This window comes from Fulmarus glacialis, unplaced genomic scaffold (genome assembly GCF_000690835.1).
Source record: "Fulmarus glacialis isolate BGI_N327 unplaced genomic scaffold, ASM69083v1 scaffold9134, whole genome shotgun sequence".
NCBI classification, from domain to species: domain Eukaryota; kingdom Metazoa; phylum Chordata; class Aves; order Procellariiformes; family Procellariidae; genus Fulmarus; species Fulmarus glacialis.
The window spans coordinates 19,461-38,019 of record NW_009207369.1 but is presented as its reverse complement, the minus strand read 5'-3'; the positions used below and the strand labels follow the sequence as shown (position 1 = coordinate 38,019).

Sequence of the window (18,559 nt, the reverse complement as noted above, 5' to 3'; positions counted from 1 at the left end):
CTGTATCTGAATATCTACCAGTATTCAGTGGTTCATTTCTGTCACTGCAGGCTGACTTCTCTGATTATCAGAGGGGGATAACAGTTTTGGCTGATCCATTACCTCACTGGTTTTATTTTTTTTTATTCACCTGTGTGTTGATATTAACAATTGGCCCATAACTATCAGTTTAAATTGAGCTTAAGAACAAAACAGCTGTGCGAAAGCTTTAGCTTTTCTAGTAGTTGCTTTAATTGTTTGCTCTTTTTTTTTTTTTTTTTCAAATAGGAATTGCAGTAGCATGAAAGGGAATTCTTCCTGGTGGACAACTATTGAGCACGTCGGGACTGCTGAGAAAGATTTTGAAAGCTTGAGCCACGTTGGACTGGAATCATGTTAAACAAGCCAGTGCTGGTGGAATCCCTGATCGTGTTCATCATCGTTCTCTTTGTGCACGCAGTGGTGTGGGACCGGTATTCCTGGTGCGCTGTCGCTCTCGCCGTCCAGGCTTTTTATGTCCAATTCAAATGGGACCGTCTGCTCCAGCTGGGTGGGGCTGTATTCCAGTTCCGTACAGCAGCGAACAGCGGCCTCCTGCCAGCTAGCATGGTCATCCCCTTGTTGGGGATAGCGATGAAGGAGAGGTGCAAGTCTGCTGGCATTGTGTACTTCGAACGTTTTGGCATAGTTGTAGCTTCCACTGGCATGCTGGTTGCTCTCTTTCTGTCTGTAATAGCGGTTGGCATCACAAAACCTGTGCCAACCAACACTTGCATACTTACTGGTATTGCTGGCAGTATAATTATCTATACCATGAAGCACTCTTTGACTGTTTCAGAAGTGATAGAGGTCCTAGAAGTGCTGCTAATTTTTGTCTACCTCAGTATGATCTTGCTGTACTTGTTGCCTCGATGTTTTACTCCTGGAGAAGCGTTGCTAGTTCTCGGAGGTATAAGTTTTGTTTTCAATCAGCTCATTAAACGCTCACTGAATGTAATCGAGGGCAGAGGTGATCCCATAGACTTTTTCCTTCTGGTAGCAGTTGTTGGAGTTGTTCTTCTTGGGCTTTTTTTCACTGTGCTCTTCGTTTTCATGGATTCGGGTACATGGATCTCCTCCATGTTTTTCCACATGATGACAGCAGTGCTAGGCTTAGGGGTCATCATGCCTTGGCTGTACCGACTGATCCAGAGGAACCCTTTGTTCTGGCTACTCCAGTTTCTGTTTCAGACACAGATGAGAGTTTACCTTCTTGTATATTGGACCTTTTTGGCTGCTTCAGCATGTGGCATAGTTTTCTACCAGAATGCTAAGAGATCATCTGAATCTAAAAAATACCAGGCCTCGACCATAACCAGGAAATATTTCCATTTCATTGTTGTAGCTACTTATGTTCCTGGACTAATTTATGACCACCAGCTTCTCTACGTTGCTGCAGTACTGTGTCTGGCAGTGTTTATCTTCTTAGAGTATATTCGGTACTTCAGGATCAAACCATTTGGCCAAACCCTTAGGTATTTGCTGTCTCTCTTCTTGGATGAAAGAGACAGTGGACCTCTAATCTTGACTCATATTTATCTCCTCCTTGGCATGTCCCTCCCGGTATGGTTGTTCCCCAGATCTTGTGCTCCTAAAGGTACCTTGTCTGGGGCAGGAGCACTGGTCCCCTACTCTGGGGTACTGGCAGTAGGGGTAGGCGATACCATTGCCTCAGTTTTCGGTAGTACAATGGGGGAAATCAAATGGCCAGGAACGAAGAAGACCTTTGAAGGGACAATGACAGCTATTTTTGCTCAGATCATTGCTGTGGCTCTTATTCTGATCTTTGACAGCAGCGTGAATCTGAACTCCAGCTATGCCTGGATTTTGGCATCTGTGAGTTTAGTTTCTCTTTTGGAAGCTTATACTACCCAAATTGATAATCTGCTGTTGCCTCTCTACCTCCAGATAATGTTTATGGTGTAGAAGCACTTCCAGGAACAGAGGTTTCTCCCTTTCTAGAGAAGAGTGATAATAGAATGTGCACTGTAATGAGAGCGCAAAGCTGATCTAAATGCTGCTTTTGGTACAGCAGATAAAATTGTTAAAAACAGAATTGAAAAAGACCTATTTAAAATAAAGGGTTTGTTTTGGTCTTGGTTTTTTCCCCTGTTTAAAACAGCATGAGTTGATTTATGTTCTCAGAAGAACACAAATGTGACTTGTAAATTGGATTATTAAACACAAATGCTATTTTCATGTCTCTTCTGGGTGCTCAGAGGCAAAGGAGGTAGAGGAAGAAGAGGTAAGTCAATGAGGGGAAAAAAAAATTAGCAAACCTCTCAAATTTTGCTACCTCTGTATTGCATTAGAGCCAAAACTTGTTTTACTGTACTGAGCCCTGCCATCTTATATTACTGCGTATGCGAACTCCTCATTTCCAAACAAGCACCATTTAAAGCATGTTTTATAACGAGGGTGCCACTGTCTACACAAAGTAAATATGACTGTCACTGTCAACAAGAGCCATACTCATGCACTGCGATGTATGAACACGACTTCAAATTCAGTAGCTGTAATAGCTAAGTTTATCTGGGGCAGGTGCCGGAGGTTTGAGAATGTAGGAGACTCTTATTCCAAACAGTACTAACGAGAGAGTTGCAGTTTTAGCCCTGGAGATTTATGCAACAAGAAAAATGTTTTATCTTCTTCAAGATTTTAATCCCTAAATTCATTTGGAGTAACATTCAATATAGGGGAAAAAAACTAAGTGAAGTCACGGAAAAAACTAATTAGATGTTAATCATGAAAGCAGAAAATCTCTTAAAATCAATAAACTTCTTTAATACTATTGCAGTTTTCTACTTTCCACATTTTTTCAGCGAGATGTTTAATGAAACAATTTATAAAAGTGCTTCTATCAACAAACTGAGTAAAGCCATTTAATTCCATCCATTTAATTAAAATTATAACTACCATTTTGTGGCCAAAAAAACCCACCTAATTTTTATGTATTACACACTTCTGCCTTGATAATCTTGTCCGTTAGAACAAGACACATCAGCACGTGTCCTCCCTGCCTCTTCCCTTCTCCTGAGAAGTGTCCAAGCAGAAGATTTGCATTCCAGGATTCTTGTTTGCAGGATGAAGCTAGCCTCTGACACTTCTTTTATTCACTTTTGAGAACAGCTTTGTGTGAGTCCAAGATACCTTACACAATACTGCGCTGCAGTCCTAGCCCCGAGACTGTGTCTTGGGAGTGGGAATAAGACCGGGGGTGGAGTGACATTAGTGCTCCAGGCCAGCAGACCGAGCCAGCAAAATTGCCCCAGAATTTAATACTGTGTTTGTCCCTGCAACAAGCCAGGACTCGAACAGCCGAGAGGTGGCATTGCCCAATTTACCCCCCTGCCTGGGCAGGGCTCCTGAGATTTGATACAGCTTTTCCTGAGGATGTCAAAACTGTTGGTTTTGGTTAATAATGCAGTAAGCTGTCAGATACCCTTTGTAGGAAACCAAACTCAATAATTGTGCTAGACTGAGTTTCCTTCATGTTTAACAGGAAATCCTGCAAATCCAGTCCAGCTTCTTGCTTTTATTTATGCACTTGAACTAGATGGTTTTGTACATTGCAGGTAGTGCTGCATATAATCAGAGGACAAACTATCACTCCTCAGCAGAAAGGCGCTATTCTAAATTATTAGCTCTTCTAATGGGAAGACACAGAAAAGGCTTTAGCTGCTTCCACACGGGCTACAGCCTTCACCACCAACGGCATAAAATAGCACCAGAGCTAAAGGAAGTCACTTCCCTCCACCCGCTCACAGCTTTCAAACAAACTGTAGAAAAGGGGGGGAGGGCAGCAGCTCTGCCTGCAGAAACGTTGAACTCTACAATTGCCCACCTTCCTAATTCCTACTACAGCCACCTGATCATTCCTCTGTCATGAATTCTTTGCCGTACCGAACCTATTCTGCACTGCCCAGCAAAGCCCAAAGGGCTGAAAGGAAACTTCTTACCGTAAAGAAACCAGATTTGGCTATTTCATATCAAACAAATGCCAGAGACAGCAATATACTTCTGAAAGTGATGACTCAGTAGGAACTGGGGCTCACTCTGCCACGACTCCGAGCAGTCTTAGGGTTTCCACAATGTAATTAGTGCACTAATGGTACCGGGCTCGTATCTCAGCATTGCCACTGCACCAGTGCCAGTGAGGTTACACCTACACGGCTTCTGTTCAGTTGAGGATACAGGCTTGAGCTTGCCTCGGATGTAACTTACGTTTCTCAGCATTGCTTAGGTTTCACCTTGCTGTAAGTCAGCTTGGTTTTGTTGGGGATTTGGGGATAGTAATTGTTCTTGCGCACAGTGAGAGTTCAAACCGGTCGTCTTAGCGCTGGCCTCATCTGTTGGGAGAAGGTGTCACTGTGTCTTCCTCAAAGAAAAGATGAGGGAGATGAAAGGGAGAATTTCTATTTCTTTATTTAAATGTTAGGAGTTTGATTGGGGTTTTTTGTTTTCATAATTTCAACATGAATCTTTAAGAACTGTAATATTTTTAGTCCACACACCCAGAGATCAAACACTCAGCTACAGTTTGCTAGAAATACTTAGAAAATTGATTATAAAAGTAGACTTCCTGCTTCATTTTGCCCACAACAGGATTATTTTAAATCACTATTATTCAAACAATAGGACAGAGACCTAAGGGCAAAAGTCAGCCATCCTCACATGACACACTTGTCTGCATCGCTGGGATCGACATAGCCAAGAAAGGCACTAGAGAAGCTCTTGACTTAAACAGAAGAAAATACTGAGTATCTGCAAGAAGAAATCCTTCTTAACTGGTCCCAGTCAAGGTGCAATGGTCTTTAATGGTGTATTCTCAAAACTGAAGAAGTTCCCTTACCAAAAGGACTGGGCGACTATTCGCATACTCGTACGGCTCATGCTGTGAAAGAAGCTTCTGCCTAATGCCGGTGTATTCGGCCGTGTCAAGGGTCCCTGTTCTGAGGAGATGATAAATTAGTCTTGAGAGCTGATCTAGTGAAAGTTGTATTTAAAAGGAACGTGAACGAACGATCAGAAAGGAATATTGATCAGCTATTTGACTCCAGAAGCCAATCACTAACTTCAAGTGTAGAGCGATGGAAAAGGCAGTTCAGGAGTTGGCTGGAGCCTAGGAAGTAAGGAAGAGGTAAAAACAAAACTTCAGAGGCTATTCCAGTTCTACGGGTATGAAATCAATGCTAACTGAGGTACTACCAACAGAAATCGTGTGACATGCAAGACCACCAATAAAAGTTTATCCTGGCTATTGCACTGAAAAGGCTCTAGTTGCCTCAGCTGCTTGTTAGGATGGCGACCGTACCAGTTCTCTTTGCTCCAGCTGGTGTCTTTGGCTTCCATCACATGGAAGGTGAACGCGTGGCGAGAAGACTCCGAGCTGTTCAGTTCACTCTTGTGGACGACTTCACCGTGGATGAGAATGAGTCCACCTGTTTGAAAGAAACATCCGTGCTGCTTTTTTCAAATTGCGAGCACTAGCTTTAAAATATAAGCGAAGGTGAAAGTGTTAAAATACAGTCGTAGCTCTCTTGTTTTTCTTGAGCTGTAAAGCAGACTTGTTTGGGGGGGTGTTTTTACCTTTACTTATAGGCAGAGGTATGAACTGGCTGTTGTCGTAGGCTGGCTCTGACCCTACAAACTCTACACACGTTGAGGTACCTGAAGCCGCACGGACCATTCTCCGGGTAATTCCACCTGCAAATCCACAGAATAAGCAAACACACATAAAAATTAAACAGCTAGCTACATTCTGCACAGCAGAGGAACAATTTCTCTTGGCAATAACAGGAACTTCATTATTACATTCTATTCAATTATTTCCTTAGTAATTTGGGTGGGTTTTTTTCATTAAACAAAGATTTAGGATTTTCCAGCTGTGGCACAAACTGATAAACAACTGCCTTTTGTTTGCCTTTTTGGCTCTTTCTGTGCATTGCAACACAACCCTTTAGGAACACAAATAGTCATACACTTACGCAAAGCCAACCTTTGGTCCATTTCTCCTTTCTATAAGAGCATAAATTGCAATCAGAATGCAGCTGACTCCAGAATTTATAAGGGATGAGTGCCTTAAGATTTTAAGAGCACTATGATTACACTCAGTGAGTGAATGCTTCGACAAGCGACAGTTTAAAGCTGATTAGTGTGCCCTAGAGGTGGTGAAAAACAGAAGACTGTGCTGGTAATCCAATAGTGGTTACACACACAGCAAGTACCATCGCTGACAACAGCCGTGACAGGAGTCTGTGCTGATCTGGTTTTGTCTGTGCCTTCCCCTGGGACACTGTTCTCCGAGGGCTCGCGTGGTGTCCAAGCAGTCCTTGGAGGACCTGGAGGCTTTCCTTGTTCACTGAAATTCAGACCGATATTTGCCAGTCGTGTGTGCGTGGAAGAGGATTTTTATTCGCCTTACGTAGGGCTGTGAGGACTAAAAATTTTATTGGCCAGGGGAAAAAAGGGGATCTTTGTGAAGGGGAGGCAAGGTGGAAAAGAGACAGTTTTGTGAATGGATGAAGAAAAAAAAGAAAAGAGTGTATTCCTACTCTGGAAAGCAAAAGGAGGATTATTAGTCTTTGCATCCGGATCAGACTTGATGAACGTTTTCGAGGCTACAATCAAAACCGCAGAAGGAGCACCAACACCCTGTCTCACTACAGGAAGAAAGGACCCAGTACTGAGACCTTCTTTACACTGAAGTCTTAAATCTCAGTGGCCTGGCAAGGAAGACTCTGAATCTTGCAGGGGAAGCTTCTGAAATAATGCTGAAATGAAAAGATTCAGGAGCAGGTTTCATGGGCCTCCCCTTAACAGGTTCTGGAGGAAATAAAAATTCAGGAGGACTGTCCTTCCTTGCCCCAGTGCCCGGATTCTTTGTTTCTAGGCTAGCTATCAACTTAAAACTGAACACAGTCAGTCATGTATACTATTTTTTATTAAAAAATATTGTTATATTAGAGTCATGGGATGGCCTGGTGGCCAAGAGCAAAGTGAAGCTGTTAATAACCTGCTGGAAAATGTGGTTGTAGATTTGACAACAGCACGGGGGGAGATCCTTGCAGCAAATAGCCGTCCTTTCAACAAACAAGACCAGCAGCGTGTTTCTGCAGGCACCGCGCGATGCGGAGAACGTAACACGGCCCGCGTCACCCTCCACCCTGAATCGAGACGAGGGAGCGCGTCTCACAGCACCCAACCACCGTGACTTACTGGTGTGAGAGCCAGGAATGAACCACAAGCAGCCGTTCTCCCGCGTGGCATCTTCCAGGGCAATCCAGAACCCCAGGATTCTGCCCAGAGGCTGCGTGTGCAGGAAGGTGGCATCCTGGTGGGGGGTGACTGCAACGAGACACAGTCGTTAGGGTCTTCCCATGCCGGAGGAATTCAGTACCGCTAGAAGGACGGCGGGCTTGTTCTCCCCGGCTTCTTGACCTGACCTACCCTGCCCACCCATCGTCATACCCATTAAATCTTACGTAAAACCACCACCTGTCAGCCTGCTGCGAACGTCAAAGTAGCTCTTTGTTCAAGCTGCATATGATGTAGAAACGTTGCTGGAAAACGTGGATGGTTTTTAATAATTTTAAGAAAGTTTGGACCACAAAACTGACAGGGTTAAGTCTGATTCTGAGCCTGTTTCCTGGCAATATTCCTTTCCTAAAGGAGTATGATCTGCAGCGTGACAGAGAGATAATACGAATCTCACCTTCACCGCCAATGCCAGGTTGCTGCAAGGAAAGAAAGGTGATGTGTGAAGAGTTTCACACCTAACAGGGTCTTATTTCTTGAGTGACAAGACGACTTGAATTACCGTACCTTGAAGATATACATGCTTTGCACAACTACTGGTCTCTCAAGGCCTAGTTTTCTTCCCAATTCCTGCAAGAAAACTTTCCAAGATTCATGTTTGCTGTTTTCTACACGCTATAAGGCATTATTCTTTGAAGACATTTAAATTTCCTTTTACAGACAAAACTACTATCCTTGGGAGTCTAGAAAATTAAGATTAACTACTCTCTAATTTTTTCCCCAGACCGCTCAAGGAAACAGTAAAGGCTCACCTGCACCTTGGAGGAGTGGGTGATCTGCTTGAAGACAGGGTCATGAGCATGTAAAGCTACGGGGAAAGAAAAGGCTCAGACTGAAGATTTCATTAACAGAAGGGAACCTGGCAGCTCCCCGCGATGAGCTGCAGAGACGGCAGCCAAGCAAGGTAAATTGCAGCCAGAAACTTTCATCCCTCCCAAGAGTGGATACACGTGGCTTATCACGCCGAAGGTGATATGACACTTGTACATTTGTACAATCTTCTTTAGAGACCAAAAATATAATCACTCACTGGCCACAAACTATATAAAAAATAGTGTATAAAGAGTGAACAAAAATTGAGTATTATGTGATTAAGTATTATATTATGCAAATGCTATACACCACTGTGTGTGCTAGACACCACTATACAAGACCCTGAGGCACATAGGTGAATTCATCCTATAAAAACACACTTCTTAAGACCTAGCAAAAAAAATAATTACTGCAAAAACGAGCCAGGGCTTATCTTTGGTGCCCTTCGTAGCGGGCCACAACCTGCAGGTCGGAGCTGTTTGTGCACAGACGCTTGCTACAGCCCAGCTCTGACAAAACCGTGAAGTAAAGACTTGGAATCGTGCTTCCATCCCATCGTGATCAAATTTGCCACGAGGACTCAGGAGCGGGCCCAGCAGGGGCTGCTCCCGAGCAAGGGATGAGGCAAGACTCAACCAAAAGGAGTAATTACAAAAAAATAAGTCTAGAGAAGCCTTTTGAATTGTTAAGTTGCTGAGTCAGCAGCATCTACAGTTGTTTTCACTTCCTCCGGGGAGAAGCTGAGGTCTGACAGGATGGCAGGGGCCTGGGAGAGGGAGGGTGTTTTTCTGAGAAAACCAAAGCAGCGAGAACTCTCCGTACTGAATTTCCAAGTTTAGTGAAGTTTAATCTGAACAAAGTTCATGTGTTTGGAGATGCTCTCTTTTTCCATGTGTTGTTCAAAAACAAAAGGGAACAAAACGCAAGTTCGGTAGCTGCAAGAGAGGAAATGGGTCAAACTGAAACCAGTGAGGGTAAAGAAAAGCCACGGGTGACAGCACAGGAGGGAGGACAGCTTCGGTGTTGGCAACCCAGCCCTGTACAGGACACGGGAGACACAGTTTGTTCTGTACTGAATGTGACCGGTCTTAAATTTATTAGGGCAATCTCTTACATGAAAGGGACAAGGGCTGAAGTCCAAACTTCCCCGTGTCAGTGACTCTGAGCTATGCATGGCTGAAAAAACCCTCCGAGAAGGGTTTTTTGGAAAGGATCGTGATGGAAGATTTTTAAGTCCTTTGACAGCGGAGAGCGAGGGGCAGCACGGAGAGGATTGCAGAGACAGCGACAGAGCGACGTGGGGAAAAGCAGACTGACGTGTAGAAATAGTTGAGGAATTTAATGCAGAAACCCAGAGCAAAACAGCCCGGGGTTGGAAAGACGGGAGCAGTGTGGCCGCCATGGCGAGAGGGGGTGAGGTCTGCGACATTTGGTGCAGCGGTCCCCAGGAGGCACAGGGAAAGGTTTCAACTCAGATGGCCAAGCTTATTTATAGTGAGTAGGTCTGGAGAAATCCTCATGTCTGAAAACCACATCCCTTTTGTCCATCCCTCTCAAAACCCCACCCTTTGAACATACCGTGGCCAATCTTGCTGACGGATTTCTCCTTTGGAATTAGAAAGTTACCTACAAAACAAAACCAGAATTTAACCTTGTTTGTAAAGCGGGAATCGTCCCTAGAGCTGGAAACTGGCCCCGACCCCTCACTCCGCCGCCTCCTGTCCCCTCCCTCTGGCTAACTCGGGCCAGAGCTTACCTCTCTCATCCAAAACGCCTTTCTCAAAGAAGAATCTAATCTTGTCTCCACTGGTTAGGAAATAATCCGAGCTACCCTGCCAGGGATAAGAGCCCAGTAAAGATGGTATCCTTGTAAAAACATAAATGAACCTTTGATCAAAGCGTTAATACTCACCTGCATCTTTTTCCCCATCAAGGCGCAGCATAACAAAACGATAGAAATCACTCATACCAAGGCTTTCCACAATGCTAAATCTCTTGGCGTTGATTAGGACTGTACAAGAACCTCTCACCTAGGGGCTACCCTTACTTTTCTTTTGCTGGCTGCCTGGAAAATAGCCTATTTTCTGTCTGCAGAACAAGTACAAAGTGATCTGTGAGAGCTGCTTGTGGCTACCAGGGGCAACAGTTGTGGGCTGAAGCATGGCAGGGCCACACGCACCCTCTCCTTCACCCTCCGGTAAGACCAAACATCTGTAGAAAGCTGGAGAGCAAATGCCTCTCAGAGTGCTATGTTCAGTTAGAAAAGAGAGTCATGTTCCCCCAGGGTGAATCCTGAGCAGCTACTTGCCTTTTCCCTTTCTCCTTCCAGCGCTCCGAGGGGACAGCCCTGCCCTTCCCGGTACCTGCGCCTGGAGCTGCTCCTCTTCCTTGGTGGAGAACTCAGTGCGGCAGTGCGGTGGCACTTCCATCTCCGATACCATTCTCTGAATCTGGTTCCTCATGCTGTCACACTCCTCTGCGGTGAAAAAATGCTCTAGGACAAGGAAGCCATCCTCGCGGAACTGGAAGAGACGGGGTGACTGCTCTCCTCCAGAGCCCTCCGGGGAAGCAGCACAAAGCAAGAGAAAAGAGTTCTGGCCCTTCGCTGAGCCTCAGCCCAGTGCGAGAAGCATCCCAACTTCAGCTCTGCAGCCGGACAACGTGCTCTTAATTTTTATTTTCAGGAGGGGTTTCTGTTGTAAAAAAGATAGTTTGTGGACAGGCTCCGATTCCATACAGTTAGGAACAACACATCTCAACCCCTCAGTCCACAAAGCAGAGAAGATCTCTTCGCTAGAGCCTTTGTGGCTTAAGAATATCTTACCTAAGATGTGTGACCAGCAACTATTAAATTACAAAGCCTGCTAACACGATCAGAGCAGTCATACCTGGATTCCAAATAAGAATAAGATTCCTTCACAAGCTGCAAAGCATTGTTTTCTCTAAGGGAAAAATCCTTGGGTGATTTCTCACAGTTGACTACACAATCCCTTACAAAATGAAGTGAACTCTGCTGGCATTACTGTTTCTTTATATAGAATACCCTGGAGATTATCCTTTGACAGGCAGATTTCAACTTCACGGATGAGAGCTGAGCAGCGGAGACAGAAGGGCACGAGAGAAATTCCTCCAAGAGCTCTGCAGGACAAATTGCCCTCTGGAAGATTTTGTAGCCACGACAGGGTCCTCACACACTCAAAATGAATGCAATACAAGAAGCTGAGAAGAATATAAAGTGTCATAAAGCAGATCTTTGCTAGACCTGCTCACGGGTTAACTAGCAGTGACCGTGTCTTACAAGTAGTGTCACATGCCCCTTCCCCGGGGTGCGGTTCCTTACCTTTTGGATCTGATGCTGGGTTACAAACGCCATCAGGGGCAGAAGCTCCCAGGATCCCACCAGCACCACCACCACCCACGCTCTGCAGGGCTAGCTCCCCGCCTCTTCACGTGATCCTTTTCCCAGCATGTGATAACAGCAAGCGCCGGGCAGCCGGACTGCTGCGCAGCCAGCAGAGCTGCCTCTCGAGGAATTTTGTCCCCATCTCTGGCCATTTGTTCCTGGCGGGGACATTCGGGGCTTCAGAGTTTTGTTTTGGCTCTCGGTGCTACTTAAAATGCACAAAAGTGTTCTGCTCAAGTGCGATTACAAACTTGATTCATGCTTAACTCCAAGGAGGAATCACTGGTTTAATTAATAACCCAGATTAAAAAATAGAGCAGTTAAGCTGGTAAACATAGTGGTAAAAACAAGATAAGGGAGGTAAAATAAGATTCAAGTGGGATAAAAAGATCTAAAAGTTTTGAAACAAATTTGAAGCGGCAATTCAGGCTCCTGCAGAGCCCTTTTTGCTCAGTCAGTGAGTCCTGCCGGCTCTTCAGCACCTGAGAGGGATTCCAGCAACCCAGATGACAACTGGCAGACTGAAGGGTGTTAAAGCTAAAGAGCTTTCCCTAAGGGTTCGGTAAAATTCATAGAGAACATATCTGTTATTTTCATTCACAGCTGCTCTTTGGCGATGTACACCTTCACTTGCTCGGTTCGCTCTCCTGCGGCTCCAAATGTGCACGTAAATAGGTGAACCCAAAGCCACAGTTCAAACCAGGGAGAGAAAATGCAGAAATTAGATCGAAAAGGCAGAGGAGGGAAGAATAGATGCCAGCCCAGGGGTGGCGCTCCCTGCCAACACATTCTTCCCATTGCACAGGAATCCCTGAGATTTTTCTCTCCAGAGAAAAATGTGTTTGGCTCTTGCAGGAAACACTGGAGAACTCCACAAAGAAATAACATCATGGGGGCTGAATGCATCACTCACCTAGCCAAAAAAAAAAAAAAAAAAACCACCAAACCTCAACAAAATGAAGGAGTGCAAAATGCTCAGGGGAAGGTGTTTACTTCCAAATATATTTGCTAGCAACTGAAAATCCATCTTAAAGAGACGTGTTCAAAAAAATAAAGTCCTCTATTCTGTAAGGGAATCAACTCTGGATAAAATCCCTCCTCATCTTGTTCAAGGTTGGTTTTGGTTTTTAATGAAAAGGGAAATCAGTGTTTTCTCTTTTTGAGCATTTACAGCTTATTTTCAAGCTTTTCTCTGCACACAAGAGGATATGAATTTGGTAGTTTAAAAAGCTAAATTTTGCCAGACTTTAATCACTGGGCTACAAACGTGGAGGGGAAGCAACCAACCTCCAATGCTGCAAAACTCAAAAGAATAATCAAGTAGCTCCTCGTTCCTGTTAAAGTACTCTCACCAACTGATGGAGCTGAAATGTTTTAAGGAAGATGTGTAACCAGTGGAAAAAATCCCTGCTGTAGCTATTGCCTGTAAGTCGGTCTCATGAGGACCCACCTCACCCCTCACCGGGAGGCAGCAATCCTGGAGAAACATGCCACTACTCCCATGCCACCCCTCAGTGCCTCTCCGTGTTACCTCCGTCATTCGTCATGTCATGTACTTCTCATTCCCAGTCATTTTTTTTTTTCCAGCAATTTAGCACGTCATCTTCTCCACTCCCCACCTTACGCACACGTGATGACTTCAGAAGCTGTTTTAGTTCATACGCATGACAGTAAACCACAGCTTTCCTGTTCTATAGATTGTTTTGAGCAATATAAACAGCAGATCACAGCACACAACACAGCAAGTACCAGAAGATGATTGCATAAACTAGGAGAGGCAACCCATCTTGGTTACAGGAGCATTCATCGTGGCTGTCCTTAGGAGTCCTCCAGCTCTTTGCCACTCCAGACATGCTCCTATTTTGAGGCTTAGAAAGACCTTTTCAGCAAGAGGAAAACCACCCCCACCACATGATGGCCAAAAAAGTCAGAGAAGGATGTCATCTTTGTAAATACCTTCTCTTCCAGTAAGTTTAAATAAGGAAGGTAGAAAGTACTCAGACAAAACTGGGAAATGACCCCCTTTTCCTTCCCTTTCTCCCCCTCCGAGAGCTCTTTTGCAGACTATTAAACAACATTTTCTCCTGCCAGCTCCGCAAGAAAACTGCACTTCTGGCAAACTCCATTGGAGGCTGCCAAAGCCCATCCCATGTCTGTATGAAAGGTACAGGAGTGAGTGACATCTGGAACACCGACGACCCTGCAGCAGACAAAGCACAAGTGTTTCAAACGCCTTTTTGACTGGCACGATCATCCTAATTTCCTCCTCAATAAGAGTTCCTACTGAAACCATTTGGAGCCAAGCCAGCTTGCCAGTTCTCCAGAGTCAGTTTAAGCAGCTCAGCACTCTTGCCAAAATTGCTGCTGTTGGAGCTGCCAGGGTTATTAGGTAAGCAAAAATTTCAGCTAGATCTCTTATCACATCTCCTGAAGTCTTTGATATGATCGGCAACAAGTGATAGAATATTTAATGAGAAACAGGGAACACAGGAACAACGATAACCATAACAAATATTTAAATTGTATTAAATAGTATATTAGTATTTAAAATAGCATAGATACTTGAATACTTTTTCCCCCCGCTGTATTGGCAGTCCTTTCTCTTTCAAGTTATCAGAAGCCTCAGAAATGCAGTAATTTTCCATCACAAGAATTCTCATTGTCATGAAAGGGTAAAACCAAGATGGTTACTTTCTTCAAAAATCAGCAAGGTAAAAAGCTTATGGTGCAGCAGCACTAGAGGATTTTACTGGAATAAAACCAATATAGTTCCAGCTGCCTCTACTGCATCTTTACTCTATGCTTTTCAGTGAGCTATGTAGAAAATTGGAATTATCAGGATTAAAAGTCTTTTTCCAACAAAGACAGCTCAGTTCTTTACCCTCGGGCTCTTTCCCCATCACTGTATTAGCCCTGCAGGAATCCAGCAAGCATCAGTTTTCTTTTATGGTACCTTTCATTCTTTCCTTTTGCTCAGCTATTCAAAGAGCTGGTAAATCCTTGCCAGAAGAAGCTGCAGTCCAAGTAAGCCTTAGATGACAAGGGGCATTTTGTCCTCTCCTTTCTTGGTTCAGTCCTGCTAAGCATTTCATTAAAACTCATCGATGCCAATAAACAGCATCACAGACTACCACCTTTCACCTGTTTCACAGCCTGCTCACATTTTCTGTCACTGAAGTGGGGCCAATGTCACTGTGGTCAAGTAGTCTCGGACAAAGGAAGCAAGGGAAGGCAAAAAACAAGAAAAATACCTTTCTGTACAATAAATGGGCTGCACGGAAACTCAAACTGTCTTTAAAAGTTATAGGCTGATTCTCTGTAACACATCATGAACATGCTCAATTAGGAAAGATACTATCCGCCAGCATTTTCAGTTGAAAAGTAGTGCATGGGGTAGGCAGACAGCTAGGAAACACAGTCAAATTATTTGTTACCAGCAGTTGGCTGAAGACACTATTTCTATGGCAACAGGCAGTTTTCTCCATTGACTTCAGTCCCTATCCCCTTCCTAGGGAAGGGGAGCGCAATATCCATTTTGAAAACCCAACTGAGTTTCTATAGCTTTATGTAGACAATACTCCTAAGTCTTATATTTGGCAACATAAACCATTTCAGCCATTTGTTAAAGTGATGGTGAAATACAGAAGGCAGTCCAGACTTGTCACTGAGCAGGACCTCTTTCGCTGTATGTCTACTTTTTGCTTATTCATAAAGGAATATCATAATCCACAAGGACTCCTGTGATGAATAAAAACCCCAATAATCCTACACAATAGCGGGAATTATTAACATCTGTCTTCTGAAAAGCAAGATCTTGAAAGGCTAAGTGCCTTTGCATATAGGAAACTTAAAAGAAAGCAGACATAAAAGGAAAATGCAAATTAAAAATTAAAACTTTTATTTTGTTAAAGTGTCCAGTCTTACAAGTCTTTCAGAGAAAACAATAGCAGCCTTCAGTGCTTAAGGTGGAGGTGCTGTTGATCAGCTGCCCAAACAATCCCACGTACAAAGTGAATATCATGATTCCGAAATGTTACATCAAGTTGCAGGTCTCGGATGCCAAACCACAACCCTGCTCGTACACTTACAAAATGGGAGTGAACAATGTTTAAGCCATGAGTAGTGTCTTACTTAAATGGACACATTTGTCAGCTGTAAAAGATGACTCAGGCTCATTAGCCCCCTTCTCATTAAGTCTCCTCTAGAAAAATTTCCCCCATTGTTCCATAAACTTCCTTTAAAGGAGACAGAGAGGGAGGAAGGGTAATTCCAGACATCCTAAATTAAGCCTTTCTTTGTGTGAATTCACACAAAGTTCACCTTTGCTATTGGGGTCCAGCAATTCAAGTACAGCTACATTTGAAAAGAGATTTCGGAGAGGAGATTTCTGGAGGATTTCATACTGCCAAAGCAGTTTAATATTAACCTACCACTGCAGCTGGAGGGATGGAGGGAGAAAGCTCTGAGTCAAACAACACTTGTCCAGTTCCAGTTCTGCTTCATGCAGTTAGAACGCAGGTAGGACAGAAAACTCACTCTGTTTTGGCACGTGCTTAGTAAACCTACAGGATCCGCTGTATGGCCAAACAGTGGGGAAAAAAAAAATTTAAAATGCAATGAAAAAAAAAAACAGAAATCAAAGTGAAGTTTAAGCAATAGTTTTACTAGTTCGCATTCACAAAGCCTTTCCTTAGGTAGCATTTCAGAGTAGATGACGTTACTGGTTACGGTATGACAATATTGTTTGTCAGTGAGAAGTCATGCGAAAAATTAAGAAATCTTTCCATGGTTGAAAGAGAAAGAATGAGAGGGAACAGCTGGCTTCAGGCAGAAACTGTTACAACAAATACACTTGAAGGAGCAAGTGCCTCTGTGGAGAAGTTACATTAATGTACCTCTAGAAAAGGCACAGCTATTAATAAGAAAAAAGTTATTCCTCCCCTGAAGGAGGACTAAAAAAAAAAAAAAAAAAATCCAAAGAACTCAAACCATGCAAGTCCCTTTCCAAAGCAGAAACAAGGTAAGGAAAGGAAACAATGTCACAGCTGCTGAATCAATAATATTTGAAACTTTTTTCCATATGTCTCATCATCTGCACAGGATGTGTTATTGTTCTCAAAATTCCTAGAATCATTTGTTAGAAAAAAAAAAACCATAAAAAAAAAGAAGAGGACCTCAGTGTGGTTCAGCAACAGAAAGCCACTTAATACTATTTATGGTAATGAACACCAAGAACTTTAATTAAAATGAATTAAGCTAAATGGAGTGTATAAATGGTAATAAGAAAAAATAAAAAATGAGGTAGGATATTATCAGGAAGAGACAATTAATACCAAAGAACACCACATCATGAAAGATACCTGTAACAGCTATTTAACCATTCAGACTGGCAGAGTAAATTAAAGCAAATTAATTCCAGCTGCTGAATTAACTGGGGACCAAATAATAAAATCAGAAAACAATCTTAAACAAAGAACAACTTCAGCTAACATTCCAGTGCATAGTTTCAGAGATACAGCAAGATTTAACACATTTAATAGGTTTGGTATTCCTTGCCTTTCAGCTGGTTCAAAATAATTAGTTGCAACTTACTACTTTTTGGGGTATTTAGCAGGAAAGGTAGAATTCCATTTCACTAACCTTCAGACCTAACATAGGATGAGTGTGCTTGTGATATACAGGGGCTCCAAGAACTCATTCAGCTCAGAAGTGCTATTAAGGAAACAGTTGGTTTTAACTCAAGTTGTTTTACGGTTTAGCAGCTAATAAATAATCTGGTTTGCTACTACTAGAGTGCTTTGAAAAGCCTGTCAGGAGAACAAGACACTGACCAGATTGTTGATTGTCTGGTTAAGTTGAACTTTTTTTCTGAATGTACAGATCAATGTCAGAAATAAAACCCCTAAACTTCAGTTTGATGGAAACTTAAAGGAAAAAAATATAATAGACACTGATTGAATACTTGCAAATGACGAAGGATTGTTGACGTAAGCTCATCCCTCAAAGACTGAGCAATCCAGACAAGTATGGGAAGTGGATGACTCACTCCGCTGTGGGTTGAGTTTTGCAGGAGCCCTGAGCAGTAAACACGTTCAGGACCTCATGGTTTAGACCCTATCCTTGAAGTTTTAAAGCTTCTTCCATCTCATCATATGAGACTGATACTCTGGAATCAGTATCTATTTGAAGGAAGACCAAAAAGCACGTATCAGGAGTAAATAATACATATTGCTGTCTTCCAGAGTGGCAATGTATTTTTGTGCCACCTGTGTTTCTGACACAAGAAGTTATCAGATTGCTCATCCCAGTTTTGCCACACAGGAAGCTATCTCAAGCCCTAGCAGCCAGGACCGAAAAAAAATTGAGCTTGGAATATTGTAAGAGCAGCAAAAAGCTAGTGTTTTCATGCATGATCAATACTGGCCTGTCTTACGATTGCTTTGTAGACCTCAGGCATAGGGCAGTCCCTACTCAGCAAGCAGCAGGAGTATGGCTCTGTTACTTGATCAGAAGTTAGAGACAGTCTCTGACTTCTAGCAGAATAGCCTATTGTCCACTTGTCCTATGGACTGAGCGCTGAGATACACGGCAGTTCAGGAGGCTTGCAAGCTTGTAGAAGCACTGCAGCATACTTTCAGGAGCTGCTTATAAAAACTTGTAACACAGCTGTGTGAAGTTTAGTCTGTATAGTAAGACCACAACTAGAATCAAGAGTCAAAGCACTCATCTACAATGATCTAGACATACAGAAGAAATCTCTCTGCTCCTGTAAGCTAGGCGAAAATCCTGTGAGGTGCTTTGCCCTTTCAGTCCTGCCTAGTCTAAAAATACATGTGTTGTAAACCAGTTACCCAATGGCCTTGAATACAAAACGGAGTTCAAGTCTCTATGCAGTAGCCATTACTCTCCAACACTATCTTTTGGCACAGAGTAAGGGGGGGAAAAAAAGTTTCCTTCACAATCCAAACAGCCCCCACACCCACCACAAGGAACTACTGGAAAACAGTG

General features: G+C 43.3%; 2 protein-coding genes across 3 annotated transcripts; one reads left to right on the top strand and one right to left on the bottom strand.

Moving 5' to 3' along the window:
• The first annotated feature begins 273 nt into the window (after positions 1-273).
• On the top strand, positions 274-2,101 carry DOLK (dolichol kinase). Its single transcript, XM_009576074.1, has one exon. The coding sequence runs from the start codon at positions 373-375 to the stop codon at positions 1,942-1,944; it is 1,572 nt and encodes a 523-aa protein (XP_009574369.1). The 5' UTR covers positions 274-372; the 3' UTR covers positions 1,945-2,101.
• A 2,993-nt stretch (positions 2,102-5,094) lies between these two features.
• Positions 5,095-11,521, bottom strand: PHYHD1 (phytanoyl-CoA dioxygenase domain containing 1). 2 transcript variants are annotated; one of them, XM_009576071.1, is made up of 11 exons: positions 11,489-11,521; positions 10,512-10,670; positions 9,905-9,980; positions 9,727-9,774; positions 8,088-8,143; positions 7,843-7,905; positions 7,733-7,754; positions 7,237-7,365; positions 5,608-5,724; positions 5,333-5,459; positions 5,095-5,140 (listed from the first exon to the last, which is right to left on the bottom strand). In XM_009576071.1, the coding sequence occupies exons 1-11, from the start codon at positions 11,519-11,521 to the stop codon at positions 5,095-5,097; spliced, it is 876 nt and encodes a 291-aa protein (XP_009574366.1). The 2 variants fall into 2 exon arrangements, with proteins under 2 accessions (XP_009574366.1, XP_009574367.1); XM_009576072.1 differs by lacking the exon at positions 7,843-7,905.
• Between the last annotated feature and the right edge of the window lie 7,038 nt (positions 11,522-18,559).